Below are 14,009 nucleotides of genomic sequence, written 5' to 3'. Positions count from 1 at the left end.
TACTATGTCAGGTTTGGTTTCTTCTAAAAGGTGCTGTAGTCTATTTATTTTATTTGAGACTTCCTGTGTATTTTGGTGCAGCAGGATGAGTTTGGAGTTTACATCCTGACTCGATTGTCTAAAAAACAGTCAGGTTGCGTTTCTCTTGTCTCTGCTGATTTTTGCAGTTTTCTTAAAGTAAAATCAGGCTGCGTTGGAATAATCTGAGAAGGTGAGGAAAAAACAAAGTTATTATCCTGTAGCGATGCAGCCTCCCTTTTTACTAAATATCCATAATGCTTCTTCATATGTTCTGAATAAAATCCTATATTTTTTACAAAGAAATCATTGTAATCCTCGTCTTTGCTCTTTGGCTTAGCATTTAGGGGTGGAAGTTTATTTTTATTTTTAGTCTCTTTCAGGCTTTCTTGAGCTTTTACTGTTTGTGACACTTGTGACAGTTTTTGTGGCGGGGTTTGGCTGGTTCCCCCTGTTGATACTTGTTCCGTTGAGGTCTCAGATGACAGTTTTTTCGTAGGAGTTTGTCTGACTCTCCCTGTTGCAGTTTCTGTTGGCAGTTTTTTAGTAGGAGTTTGTCTGACTCTCCCTGTTGTAGTCTCGGTTGGCAGTTTTTTAGTAGGAGTTTGTCTGACTCTCCCTGTTGTAGTCTCGGTTGGCAGTTTTTTAGTAGGAGTTTGTCTGACTCTCCCGGTTGTTGTTTCAGTTTGCAGTTTTTTCGTTGGAGTTTGTCTGGCTCTCCACGTTGTGTTTTTGAAGGTTTTGCTGGTTATTTCTCGGCAGTCAGTAGCAAGTTTGTGATTTGTTTGTTCTAGGTATTTAGCATTTTGCAGGGATACGCTGAATATGTTAGTTCTGTTATGATTTCTTTGAGCCCTTTTATTTTTTAATGAACTTGGTGTTGGAATGGAAGGATTTGTATGAGTTGTCGGAGAAATGGTGTACGTTACTTACCGTGAGAAACCCAATACAGAGGAACTTTGGGTCAAATACCAAGTAAGTGATAAAAAACTATCAACATTTTTTAATTAGTCAAATTTAGCAATAAAAAAGGAAAACTCAAATTTAAAATTTACAACTAGATTGAAAACACAAAAATATTAAATGAATAAAAAAAAATTAAATTAAAAAAAAATACAAGAGTGGCCATACAATGTGTAGAGGATTCGGTAAAAATCAATTCTGTATGCTGATGAGCAGTTTGCAAAGGTGTGAGCTAGGATTTGAGCCACTCTCTTTCAGGTGGAAGGCCTTGCAAGATGGGTAAATCAGGTCAAAAGCATATTTATTTACCTCCATCCTCTTACCAGAGTTCAAGCTGCGGTAGCATTTTTAGCACTTTGCTATAGACAACTTAAAGATGCTATATTGTTTTGCAGACTATAGCAAATTTGCTACAAATAAAATTTAAGATTTATTTAATGATCAAACACATAATATTACTAGTAATATTTTAAAAATTGCTTACAGAATAATATTTTTGCCACAGTTGTATGAGAGTTTGCAGCATTTATGATTTTTGCTAAAACAATTTTCATCCCAGCCTATACCCTGCCTCTTACTAAATGCCAATTCCAGGAGGAGGTAAATGACTTTAACACTGGGAGTCAGGGAAGAGGAGTTAGCATTGTGTATCTTACTGTTCCCTTAAGTTACTGTTTTACCTGTAAACTGTACATCCACACTCTTAGAATGCACACTGTCTTACTAGATAGTAGCACAATAGTAAGCTGTGAAGAATATGAAGTAAAGTACGTGTACATCAGCTTCCCAAGACCAGCTAGATGATAAATATTGTTTGCTTTGGTCCTTACTTTTTGTAACTTTTTCCTTAAGTAGCTCTGAGACACAATGTGCAACCCAATTTGACCCCTAGATAATAAGAGTATTCTTTGTCATTTAGTCAAACACTTGTAAAACCCACTTTAAATTTTTGTCATTTCATTTGCTAATCTTTGTCTCATTCATATTCCCAGATTCATTTACTTTGTGACCATAATGTTATCACGACGGAAGTTAATGAAGTTATCGCCACAACACTTGCTGCCAACAAAGCTCTGAGAGATGCTAAACGACCTCGTAAGTGTTGCAAAATGTCTAATAGAAAACATGTTGAATTTCACTTTCATTTGAGAATGTGGACTTTAGCAGGGTGTCTAGCAGTCAAAGAAATAACAAAAGTTAGAAGTTATGGAAAGTCACTGATTTTACTAGTAGTAGAAGTTACTGAATAGTAATGGAATTTATTTCAAGATTCCGAAAGTCGCTGAAAAATCGGGCTAGCTAAAATAAAGTTCCTCAGACCTGTTGTTCCTTGGTGCAAACAATGATAATGCAGAATCAGTGAGAGCAAACATAATTTTTGGAGCAGGCAACCAGCTCACAGTATGGCACGAAATATTTTGTGCCCGAGTATCTCGTCAAGTCACTGAAAAGCTAATTGTCTTATGGGTACCAAAGGTTGTACGTTTTCACATTGTTGTCCTCCCTTAAATTCACTGAAATTCAGTTTGATCAACTGGTAGACACTCTGCTTATTGAAAATTTAAACACATTATTTATGATGTATCTAGTTTAAAAAAGGATGTCTTGTAAAACTTGACTTGAATTTCATGAAATGTGATTACGTTATGAGTTTATACATGCAACAAGTATTTTAACAAATGTTTCTAAAAGTTTTAATACAACAATGAATGCATAGAAAATATAAGAACTAAACAAATTTAGACTCACAACTAAAATGGCTAATGCTAGTTGCTACAGTATTAAATCAAAACAAAATGAAAATTTGTTGTAATTTTCCCATACAGTATTTCCTAATACAAGAATGTTATAAAACAGAATTTACTTTGAAGATATCCTCATTGACTTTCCTTCTTATTCACAGTCTGATACCATTTTCTTCTTCGATCAAATTTCATAAGAATTAAAGAAAATAATTACCTGACAACATAAAAGGGATCAGTTGGCTCTACAAAACTAAAACAATTTGATTTTTTTCAGAGCATCAAAAATCAACAAGTGCCAAAGCCAAAGATGTAGTGCCGCGTTTACAGCAAAGCAAAGAAGGAGAAGTACAATCAGCTGTTTACCAATCCACCTTCCCTGCTGAGCCCATGACCGTCGCGAAAGAGACGGCCAACGTTAGCGAGCAGAAGACGAGTGAAGAACCTCAGTTACCCTCGACACCTAGCTTCACACTCTTCACTGACATTCAGTTACCCAAAGGTAAACAATCTGATATATTATAGTGATGATGCTACATTTGTAGCATGTAAACTATCACACAAGGAATTGGAGTGACGTTACTTCCCCATCCCTCCTGATGACGTCACATCCGGTTTTGGTCCGAAAGCCTTGTTTTCATAACACTACTAGCTCTTCATACAAACAATCTGGCAGAGTAGCCACCACTGTCAATAAGCTAAACTGAAATTAATTTACTTTAAATCGAACCGATATATAAACTAACTTACAAACAATCTAAACAGGTATTTAGCAGTAGAAAAAATATCCATCCATTAGATTAGATTGAATCTATTATGGCTAGTTAAAAGCCAAGGTAAAATAAATTCTCATCAATAATATTTTTCAATTCATTCCTACATTTTCCATCTTGTTTATTATAAAAAATAAAGTTTTTATTAATGTTTAATGACATACTGACTGCCTAGTAGGCTAATAATAATAATAGTAATAGTAAGACATTATAGACTAAAGAGCTGATTTGAAAATATCAGCGTTTTCTCTCTTTGCTATTTAAACGTTGGTTACGACAACCTAATACAATGCAATTTCTTACCATGACAGCTTACTGAAATTGATAAGATCAGCATATTACTCCCAATCATCTTGATCTGATTGTCATTTGCGTTGTATTTATCATCAGAATCATGTTATTTTATTGGTTATTTATTGCCAAAATGTGTAAATTACTAAATAAAAACACTTCATTCCTTACACCTCAAAGTTTGCTGGTTCTGAGTAATTTTAATTTAATTTGTTTTTTCTTTTGCAAGGTTTAAAAAATAAAATTCAACTCTGCACACATCTGAATATGAACTACTATTTTTTTCTTTCAAATAAAAATGTTGATGTGTCCTACTTCACAGTAGCAGGTGGAAATGCAGTTGTAAACGATTTGTTGTAACCCTATATGAATGGATCAATCTTTACTCATAACAAATACCAGTCTATATATTTGGTAATGCATAGTGTGTTGTAGAATACTTTGTACAGAAATAAGGCCTTACTAAAAAAGAAAATAAGCAGTTGGATACAATATGTAATCAGAAACATGTAAAATCAATCAAATCAACACAAATATCGTCTTCCAGATAGATTTTTGTGTTAACACAAATATATAGTTTTGAAGAAAAAACAAAAAATCTTTTTATTTAATATTTTTAGTTTGTCCTGATAATTTAAACTTTTGTAATTGGAAACCCAAAAAAGTATTTTTTAGGAAGAAAAAACTAAGAGAGAACTGTGTACAAGTAAATTACTACAAATTACAGTGAGTTTCAAAGATGGACAGTGCAGTGAAAAAATAACTATATTATAGTTCAATTTAAAGCTATATTGGTTTAAAATTCTGTTTCATTTTGGTTAAAGAGAAGAGAATCTCATTATGAAACAAAACCGCACCAACATTTCTGAAACTGTACATCTCCCGGTGTTAAGGATGATTGTTGTTCTGCGTAGTTTATCATTACATCAAAGACAGCTGCAGCATCTCAGTTGGGTACTTTTGATCACTGTCGTCTGATTCTCCTTCACAATGTCTGAGATGTCCAATTCTGTCAAAACCTATATTCTGTTAAAATTTTTGTTTTGATTTATCTTGGTTTGAAATAAACAAACTTTTAAGGTGAAATGGTATTGGTCTCCATAATTTCTGAGTATTGGGAATCCATTGTATTTATTTTAGTTTCCTCTGTTATACATGTAGGTACGGTACATATTGTGGTTACAAACTTTGTATTTTTGTGTCTCATTTGATGATATTAAGTCCGTCAGAAACGTTTAATCTTAAATGTTGATTACTGTTTACATTCAGATTTTCGTTCGGTTTGACGAACTTGGGCATCGAGAATAATTGAACCACTATCACTAAAAAGCTAGCCAACGAACCGATGATGGTCGGAATTGTCTCTTTCTTCAGCAGAAAGTACTTACTAGCAGAAACAGAGATGGCCACGCTCTTAACTTGCAGTGTGAACTGTAGGATCTCGTCGTAGAACTGTTCAGGCTTCTCCGCTAGTGGAAGTTCTCTAAGGACTATGAGCACTTTTCTGCTAGCCTGGCTGAGGGTCTCCGAGGTTGAGATGATCATGTATATCATAACACAGTTGAACAGCAGGCCTAAAGTGTCTTGCACTGCTTTGAAGTCTTTGTGATCGACAATACTGCCTACCTTGGCGAAAAGATCCAAAACTGTAAACACAAAATATAACAAAATCTTGAGAGAGAAACAAGCAGCAAAGCTGTGAGCCGCTGTACACAGAGCCAGATGAAGTTTGCGAATTCTTTCTAATTTTGTCAATAGAGGGTAATTCTTTAAATCCTTGTTAAACAACACTTCTCGCAAGTCTCTGGTTATACATCGAAACCTTTCTGCCGCTGCATACGCTGTTAGGATATACGGGAGTATTATCAACATCCGGGTTAAATTCATGATCAGGTAACAGGCGTCTTGTAAGTATTTATACCATTCCTTTCTTGGCTGAAACGGCATTAACCAGTGTGAAAACAGTATCGAGCTAAACAAAGAGTAAACTAAGTAAATTTGTAGTCTCTTCAGACTCAACGTCAGTTTGAAAATATCCCTGTCTACTGATTGAACCTGTGAAAGCGCTCTTGTGTAGGTTGGTAGCTCGTGGTACGTTAGCAAAATCCAAATGACGTACTCAGCTTTGATCATTGGTTTAAATCTTCGGAAATAGTGAGTTGTGTAGTCACCATATATTTTGTCAATGATAAAAGGACAAGTGAGCAAAACCAACGATACAAGAAGTGAATTTAGAACTTGCCTGCTGACCGAATGGAATCTCAAACGGTTGCATGATTGTCCAAAACTGTGTTTTACTGGAAACAATCCTAATAATGTGTTTATAGTGAGAACTGGACGCACTTGCTCGTACAAGCGATCCTTCAGAATCAAAACATCCAGTGAAAAACGCCTCTTCATAATTTGTAGCCCTCAAAATATTCTGAGTAGTACTGTAAGGTAAATCAAAGACTTCTTCTGAAATGAAATATTATGTAAACAGCAGTGTGGTGGTGACAGCTAACTCTTGATAACCAATTTGATGGACTTGGTAAAAGTTTGAATTTCACTTGAAATGTTGATTGTTTATTAATTATTTAGGGTTTACTTCAAGTAAACAGTGTGGAAAATCCCTCAATAATGATTAAAAAGGATGGTTATCTCGTATTTGTGTTTGGATTAGGATTTTAAAACCCTTAAAATATAAATTGGGATGTTTTTTTTATTTTAAGAAAATTAATTTGAGTGTTTCATGCTCACTTCTACAGCAAGTATCACTGTAGAAATTCTACTGACTTTCAATAAAGTTAATTGCCTTTCAAAATGAAAAGTAGCCTACAAAATAATTTCAACAAAAAGTTGAAAAAGTAACAAGATTGTTTGAATATGAATATTATAACTTCTTGTTCAACTCCTTCTCTTCCTGGATAGCTAGCACACAGATAAATAAAGTGAAATGAAATAATATTGTATTTCCCAATTGAAAACAAAATACAATTCATGGTATTTTTACATAATAAATTATATACAATTCTTACACTTAGAAGTAGTTACAAACAGTTTTATAGCTAAATGGCACAAAGAAAAAAATACTTCATCAAATTATATGGAAAATATTTTCATAGATAGGGGCCTGTGCGTAGACATGAGTTATGGGTATATTTATTTTAATGGGAAATGTATTATTAGAAATAATTATTATATACATCTGGATATAAATTGTTTCTTGCTTGGAACTGGATTATGATATTTTTCTGAAACTAAGAAGATACAAAGCCATATTTGTCTGTGCTATACATAGGGATGGAGGTAATAACATTGGTAATAAAATAATTAAATTTACCTCAGAAACATTCTTGTTTTGTTAGATATAAAGACAAATTCTATTTAAGCGATTCATAACTGATGCATCAATTTAAATTTGTTTACATATACAGATTGTAAGTGTGAACAATCTGCTTACATTATTTACTAATGTTGTTCTCAAATACTCTAATGGACGTTTTAACATACGAGGGTTGTTTTTTTTTCAACCTCCGATAGGCTATGAACAAAAAACAAGTTCATATAAAACATTAAATTTATTACCAAAAGTTTGGTCCATTTATGGTTACTTTTTGAGTTTTTGACATAATCACCAAAGAGATTGAGACATTTGCTGTATCTGTGCACCAGCTTTTTAATACCCTCTTCAAGAAAAGTGGCCGCCAGTACATTCAAAAAACAAAAAAATTCAAAAAAACAAAAAATGTCAAAAAAATAAAAAAATCTAGAAAAAATAAAAAAAGGACTTTAAAATTTCTAGAAATTCAGTAAACAAAGCAATAATGGTGAATCTGTGGTTTATTTAACCATCCTGTCAAACTGTTGAACCAAGTCATCTGAAACGACAGTAATGAGCTGGTTCAACAAGTTGGCAGAATGGTTAAATAAACCACAGATTCACCATTATTGATTTGTTTACTGAATTTCTAGACATTTTAAAGTCCTTTTTTATTTTTTCTTAATTTTTTTATTTTTTTGACATTTTTTTGTTTTTTGAATTTTTTTTGTTTTTTGGAATGTACTGGCGGCCACTTTTCTTGAAGAGGGTATTAAAAAGCTGGTGCACAGATATAGCAAATGTTTCAATCTCTTTGGTGATTATGTCAAAAAGTAACCATAAATGGACCAAACTTTTGGTAATAAATTTAATGTTTTATTTGAACTTGTCTTTTGTTCATAGCCTATCGGAGGTTGAAAAAAAAACAACCCTCGTATATTAGGCGTTTGCTGGTTTGAAATACTTAAGCAGGCTTGGTCCGAGTTAAAAAAAATCAAGGTGTTTAGGATACAACTGTAAAATTAATTTTATGTTTTGTTTCAGATAAGGAAGTTGCTTCTCCATCCAACCAAAATCCAAAGACTGAAGATAGCAAAACTGTAATAAATGACAAAAAGGTTGCTCGACGCCTTAGAAGAACAGCGAGGAGTAAACTTAAGGCAGAGTTTGGTTATGAAATCAAGTACAACTTTAGGTAAATCCCATACTATAATACGAGCTAAGTCTGTTCTAGCAAATCAGTACAAAGGGAAAAATGTCAGTTGTAACTATTTAGCAAAGATTACACTGAACATTACTCGACAGTTGACATAGTGTTTCGTATTGGTGACGTCAATTTTTATTCACTGTTTTATTGTTTACATAATTTGGACTGCTGTATTAAGTTGAATTATAGTATTAAAGTTAATTCTATTACAATAATCTTTATATTAAGCAATATACACTTTACTGTATTTTCAACGTATGAAATGTGTAAGATTAAAATAAATTAATGTGTTGGATTGCCAAGTTAAAATTTCCATCATAATAAATAGAAATTGCGCTTAAACTTAAATAATAAAAGCCAAAATTAGTTAACCTATAAAGATAACGCGAGTTTCCATACCGAGCCATGGCTCGGTCCCCCGGTACTGTTATATAATACATAATAATAATAATAATATATGTTAAGATAAAAATAGATATGGCTAGTAATCATGCCAGGAATCGAACTTGTTCCTCTTGCACTGAGAAGCTAATCAACACAACACACCCATGATTAAATCAACATGATGAAATACCAACAAAACAACACTATTGCCAGCTGATGTAATGCATCACAGTTATTTCGGGAGGATTGAAAATATATTGTTTGTATACTTAATAGTCATAAAATTAAGGTTTCAAAAAATGGCTCACAAATTTCTCAGTATGTTTTGTTCACAAATACTAGAAAAGTCCCGATATGGATCATAAACATAAACACATATTTGGCCCGAAAGTAAACAAAACCATATGTTAATTACTGCTAATAGTATAGGGGTTTTGTTTACTTTTTTTTTAAATCATTTGTTTATGTTTATGATCCCTACCAGAATTGTTCAAGTATTGGTGAGTATGTTTTTACAAAGGAGGTATTTTTTAAACTTATTTTTAAATCCAAACTTAAGAATTGTATTATTAACATTATTTTTAAGTTGTTTAAGATAAATGAACCATATGTAGATGTTACTTGTTCTAAAAATATCATACAGTGGAACTTGGATAGTTGTGTTGTAAAAATAATGACCAGTGAAAAATCAAATTGAAGAACTTTTTGAATATTAGATGTTAGAATTAAGCATGTTTCACTGTGAAGGTGTATGGTGGAGAAGTGTGGCGTAAGGTTTACGACGGCCACCAACCTGAGTTACCACCTGCGTTGTCACCTGCCAGACTCCGAAGTGTTCCGATGTCCGGAGTGTGACCTAGCGATGGGCAGCTGGAGCAGCGTGACATCCCATCTGTGGCGGCAACACGGGGTAGACATCGACCTGTACTGCTGCAAGCTGTGCGGCTACAAGTGCAACAGGTGATTTTGACAAACAGTCTGTATAGGAAGTAGCTATTTTTTATATATGTCTAACATTCCTACAAATGCTTCAGCATTAACAAAAATACCACCGCCGCAGCAAACCTGCAGACTAGGCGAATCACCATTTGCCTGAACTGATTTTAAATTAAATCTATTTAAATAACATTAGTTTTAATGAGTACTTAGGTTTGCTGCTACAGGGAGGCTAATAAAGTGGGTTTTTAGTAAAGTATTAATAGCTTAGAATAAAATAAATATTTGCCCAGTTTTATCAAAATAAAGATCATTAAAGAGCAAACTACAACAGTTTACTTATTCTCCATAAGGAAATCATAGAAAATTTAAGTTTACAATATTTTTTATTTTCTCCGTAACCAATAATTGTACAAAAACACTTTAATATACAAAATAATTTGTTGTATTAAGCTGTACAAAAATGGTGCAGAAAGAAATTGAGAAATTTTATGTTTTTTAGGGTCAAAAATGGGAAAAACCAGTTTTTACCCCATAAAACCCCCTATAACGCCCCGTTTCCATAGTCATGCTGGTTTTGTGAACTCATTCAAGTTCATCCCGCCCTACACCTTCAAGCCAAATTCCATCAAAATTGTACAAAAATTACTCAAGGTGTCGTGTTACGAAGACAGTTAGTTGATGCAACCTGCATGACCAAAGACAATTTTTTTACTTAGGTTGGAAGAGAATTTATATCGATCGGTCAAATAATAGTGTTAGTTTAGCTGTTGTAAACTACTTGTCATAGTGCCCTTACTGGTTTTAACAAATTGTTGTCATAAAAAACATATGATAATTCTCATATAAATATTGTTATGATATGGGGCCCGTGTGGCTGAGCCTGTCGCACAATCACGGGGCCCAGTCCCGGTAAAATTTCCCGAAAAATCCCGGTCAAGGCTCACGGGCCCTCCTAGCCGCTATTGCCGACACTGCATTTTAATTTTGTAAAATGTTTGTAATGGAACAATCTATAGAGTGATTATCTTGAAAAATTTAACTTACTTGATGATTACCAGCATGGTTTTAGGGCTGGAAGGTCGGTAGTCACTGCAGCAGTATCATTTTTAGAGTCAGTTATTGAATCGGTTGATAGAGATGAAACAACAATTGGCATATTCATGGCTCTATCTAAAGCTTTTGATAGTGTAAAACATTCAATATTATTGAATAAATTGAAATTGCTTGGAATAACTAAAAATGCATTGCAATGGTTTAATTCCTATCTGAGTAATAGAACACAATATGTTGAAATTACTCAATTAAAAAAATAATAAAATTATTCAAACTGCCTCAGAAATTAAAACAATAAAATATGGAGTGCCTCAAGGGTCTATTCTAGGACCATTGCTATTTTTGTGCTATTTAAAGGACATAAGCAGTGTCCTAGTATGTAGACCTAGAAGTGAATTGTGCCTGTATGCTGACGATGCTAATTTAATGATTTCCTCTCCTACACTGGAACAAACAGAAATTTCTGCTTTTCTAGAACTTGGAAATTTGGGCAGTTATCTGGTGTGCCAAAACCTAAAATTAAATAACAAAAAAACTAATTTTATCACATTTAAAACACCACAAAATAAAAATTCCAATCACCCAATAATAATGTATGACTCACAACTTATTGAGCAAAAGACCAGCACAAACTTTTTGGGTCTAACAATAGATCAAAATTTGAATTGGAATGATCATACAAAAAAAAAATAGTTTCAAAAATCAACTCTGGAATTTTTGCCCTTTCAAAAATGTCTGTGTTCTGTGATGTCAAAACTTTGAAAAACATTTACTTTGCATATATCCATTCACATATTTCCTTTGATATCTGTCTATATGGAGCAACAACTCAAATCAATCTAGATAAAATATTAAAACATCAAAAAAGAGCAGTGAGAGTAATGCTCAGACTAAATTCTGATGTCTCGGCAAAAGAGCACTTTAAACAGCTAAACGTGGGCAATATATTTATGATTCAATTTTAATTTTTAAAAATATAACCTCATCCGATGTATCCAATCTACCGGTTCACCGATATGAAACGAGAAAAAAAATCAGATTTTGCAAAATAGGCACAGATTAAAGTTTTATGAAAAAAGCCATCATTTGCTGGTAAAAGTTTTTTTAAACATATCCCTGGAGGAATTAGAAATGAAAAAGATCCAAAAAAGTGTAAAACAAAACTAAAATAATTCTTAATAAACATGGCAATTTATTCTCAAGAAGAATTTTTCCACCTCCCTCAAGAATACTAGATATTAAGAAGGCATCTGTATGGGGAGATGTATTTTTTAATTTAAGATTTATTTTTAATCTGTATTTTATATTTTAATAATTGTAATCTTTGACACTATTCAAATTCTGTATTATGTATACTTCTCAATGAATAAAGAAATTTAAAATTAAATTTAAAAAATATTACCCTGCTATTGTCACTATCTAACATTGTTTTTTTTTTTTTTTTTTTTTTTTTTTTTTGTTAGATTGATAGCCCATTGACAAAATGCTTTTGCAATATCAAAGTGGTTTGACCAAAGTGACATAAGGTTGTATGAATGTTGCAGTTACAGCAAGCTTATCAACAACCATATCAAGATACATGGTGATGAGCGACCGTTCTTGTGCGACATTTGTGGTAAGGGCTTCAAAACCACCAAACAATTGCGGAACCACAAGGTGAGTGACCGAACATTGCTGATTCCTCTATTTAAACCCCTAGTTTAGGTGCAAAGTACATTAAAGAAAATCATATTGTATGCATGATACGTATAGTTAATGCGCCTTTCCTACTTAAGACGTGATTTAAAGTTGGGTTTTAAATCTCTTTAGTTTTTGTTTCCATTACATGAACAATGTTGCAATTTTACTTTGAGACTTTTTACTTTTACTAATACTGTGTATCATAATTAAATAACTGGGTAGGTAAGTGGTTAGAGTGCTCATCGATCGCCTTAAAATCATAAGAATGCTGGTCCGATTGTGAGAAAAGTATGACCCAGCCGTCCTTGATTATTATGCTAAATAAATGGTCCTGGCTTAAGTTACAGCTGGTCTTAGCCACACAAGGCATCGCTCCACTATACACTCATCTGTCACTCATATTCAGGTCCTTATCTCAATTGGTAATCCAAGATGTATTTGAAGGCCGTTCACCGAGCCAGGGTCCGACTGCTGGGAGAGGTGAATGGAGACAGTGGCGGTTGTTACACCTGCAAGGTCTGTGGACGCAGTTTTACTGACGCTCGTATCCTGCGTCACCACACAGAGAATGTGCACAACAAGCTGCGGCCGTACCTGTGTACCTTCTGCGCGCACACGGCTAGCTCCAAGAGCTCCCTGCGCATGCACATACGTCAGCACACTGGTCAGTCAGTCAAGAATCTCAACCTTTTATACACATGTACACTATTCATTAGATTCTCTAGGGTTAAACTGTAACATTCACACTGTAACTAAACTGTGAATTTTGCGGATAAAACTTTAAAATAAGGACGGTCCAATTCTGATAAAAGTCCTAAGATTTATATACGACTATGAAAACCAAGAATTGTCCAGTGAATTACTATCAAGTATGAATGGAAACACTGTTATATTCATTTGACTTTCGCTCACAAAGATTCTATTCATAATTGTTTTAATGGCAGGTATATATTCATTAAGTTTCTAATGGCAAAGATTCTATTTATTAAAATGATGTTCTCAAAGAATAAATTAATTAAGTTTCTAATTGCAAAGATTACATTCATTCATTTTTACTCATAAAGATTATATTTATTAAATGTCTAATTCCAAAGATTCTATTTATTAAGATAAGATGCTACCCTTGCAGAGTATAGAACAGAGGCTAGTGTAGTGGTAGTAAAGGGTGCGCCAAAAAAACCTGACGGTTTCTGTTTTTTAATAAGTCAGCTGTTATACTAGCTAGAGACCTCATTGTAGCAGTGAACGATTGCTTATGTTATGCCATTTTTAGGTTATGTTTGGTAAAACATCACGTCGTCAAAAGAAAGTTACTGTCTAGTGTGGTGCATTGTGGTGTGGCACTGTTTGGAGTCATCGAACCATATGTTTTTGAGGACGAAAGTGGGAACACCCCCCTGTCACTGTAAACTCGGAACGCTATTTGGAAATACTGAGGGGGTTTTTGGTACCACAACTGCGGATGTTATGAGGGATAGACATGACTAACACGTGGTTTCAACAGGACGGCGCAACTTGTCATACAGCCAATTATTCAATGTCAGTTTTGCGTGAACTCTTTCCCGGTAAAGTGATCTCTTGGTTTGGTGATGTGCTGTGGTCAGCTCGATCCCCAGACTTAATTTTGTGTGGCTGTTAGCTGTGGGGATACTTAAAAA

General features: G+C 33.7%; 1 protein-coding gene across 1 annotated transcript in view; it reads left to right on the top strand.

Annotated features, from left to right (window-relative positions):
- Positions 1 to 14,009, top strand: part of LOC128993971 (uncharacterized) — a 41,840-nt gene that overhangs the window by 15,365 nt on the left and 12,466 nt on the right. The window contains exons 8-13 of the mRNA XM_054418119.1: positions 1,974 to 2,076; positions 3,001 to 3,225; positions 8,133 to 8,283; positions 9,427 to 9,639; positions 12,216 to 12,327; positions 12,796 to 13,015. Of these exons, the coding sequence (XP_054274094.1) occupies positions 1,974 to 2,076; positions 3,001 to 3,225; positions 8,133 to 8,283; positions 9,427 to 9,639; positions 12,216 to 12,327; positions 12,796 to 13,015 (1,024 nt within the window). The remainder of the gene's footprint in view (positions 1 to 1,973; positions 2,077 to 3,000; positions 3,226 to 8,132; positions 8,284 to 9,426; positions 9,640 to 12,215; positions 12,328 to 12,795; positions 13,016 to 14,009) is intronic.

Source organism: Macrosteles quadrilineatus, unplaced genomic scaffold (assembly GCF_028750875.1).
Source record: "Macrosteles quadrilineatus isolate MER2022 unplaced genomic scaffold, UCM_ALF_1.0 Scaffold_5__1_contigs__length_97177068, whole genome shotgun sequence".
Lineage (NCBI taxonomy): Eukaryota > Metazoa > Arthropoda > Insecta > Hemiptera > Cicadellidae > Macrosteles > Macrosteles quadrilineatus.
The sequence above is the reverse complement of the archived record's forward strand: the minus strand, read 5'-3'. Positions and strand labels throughout refer to the sequence as shown.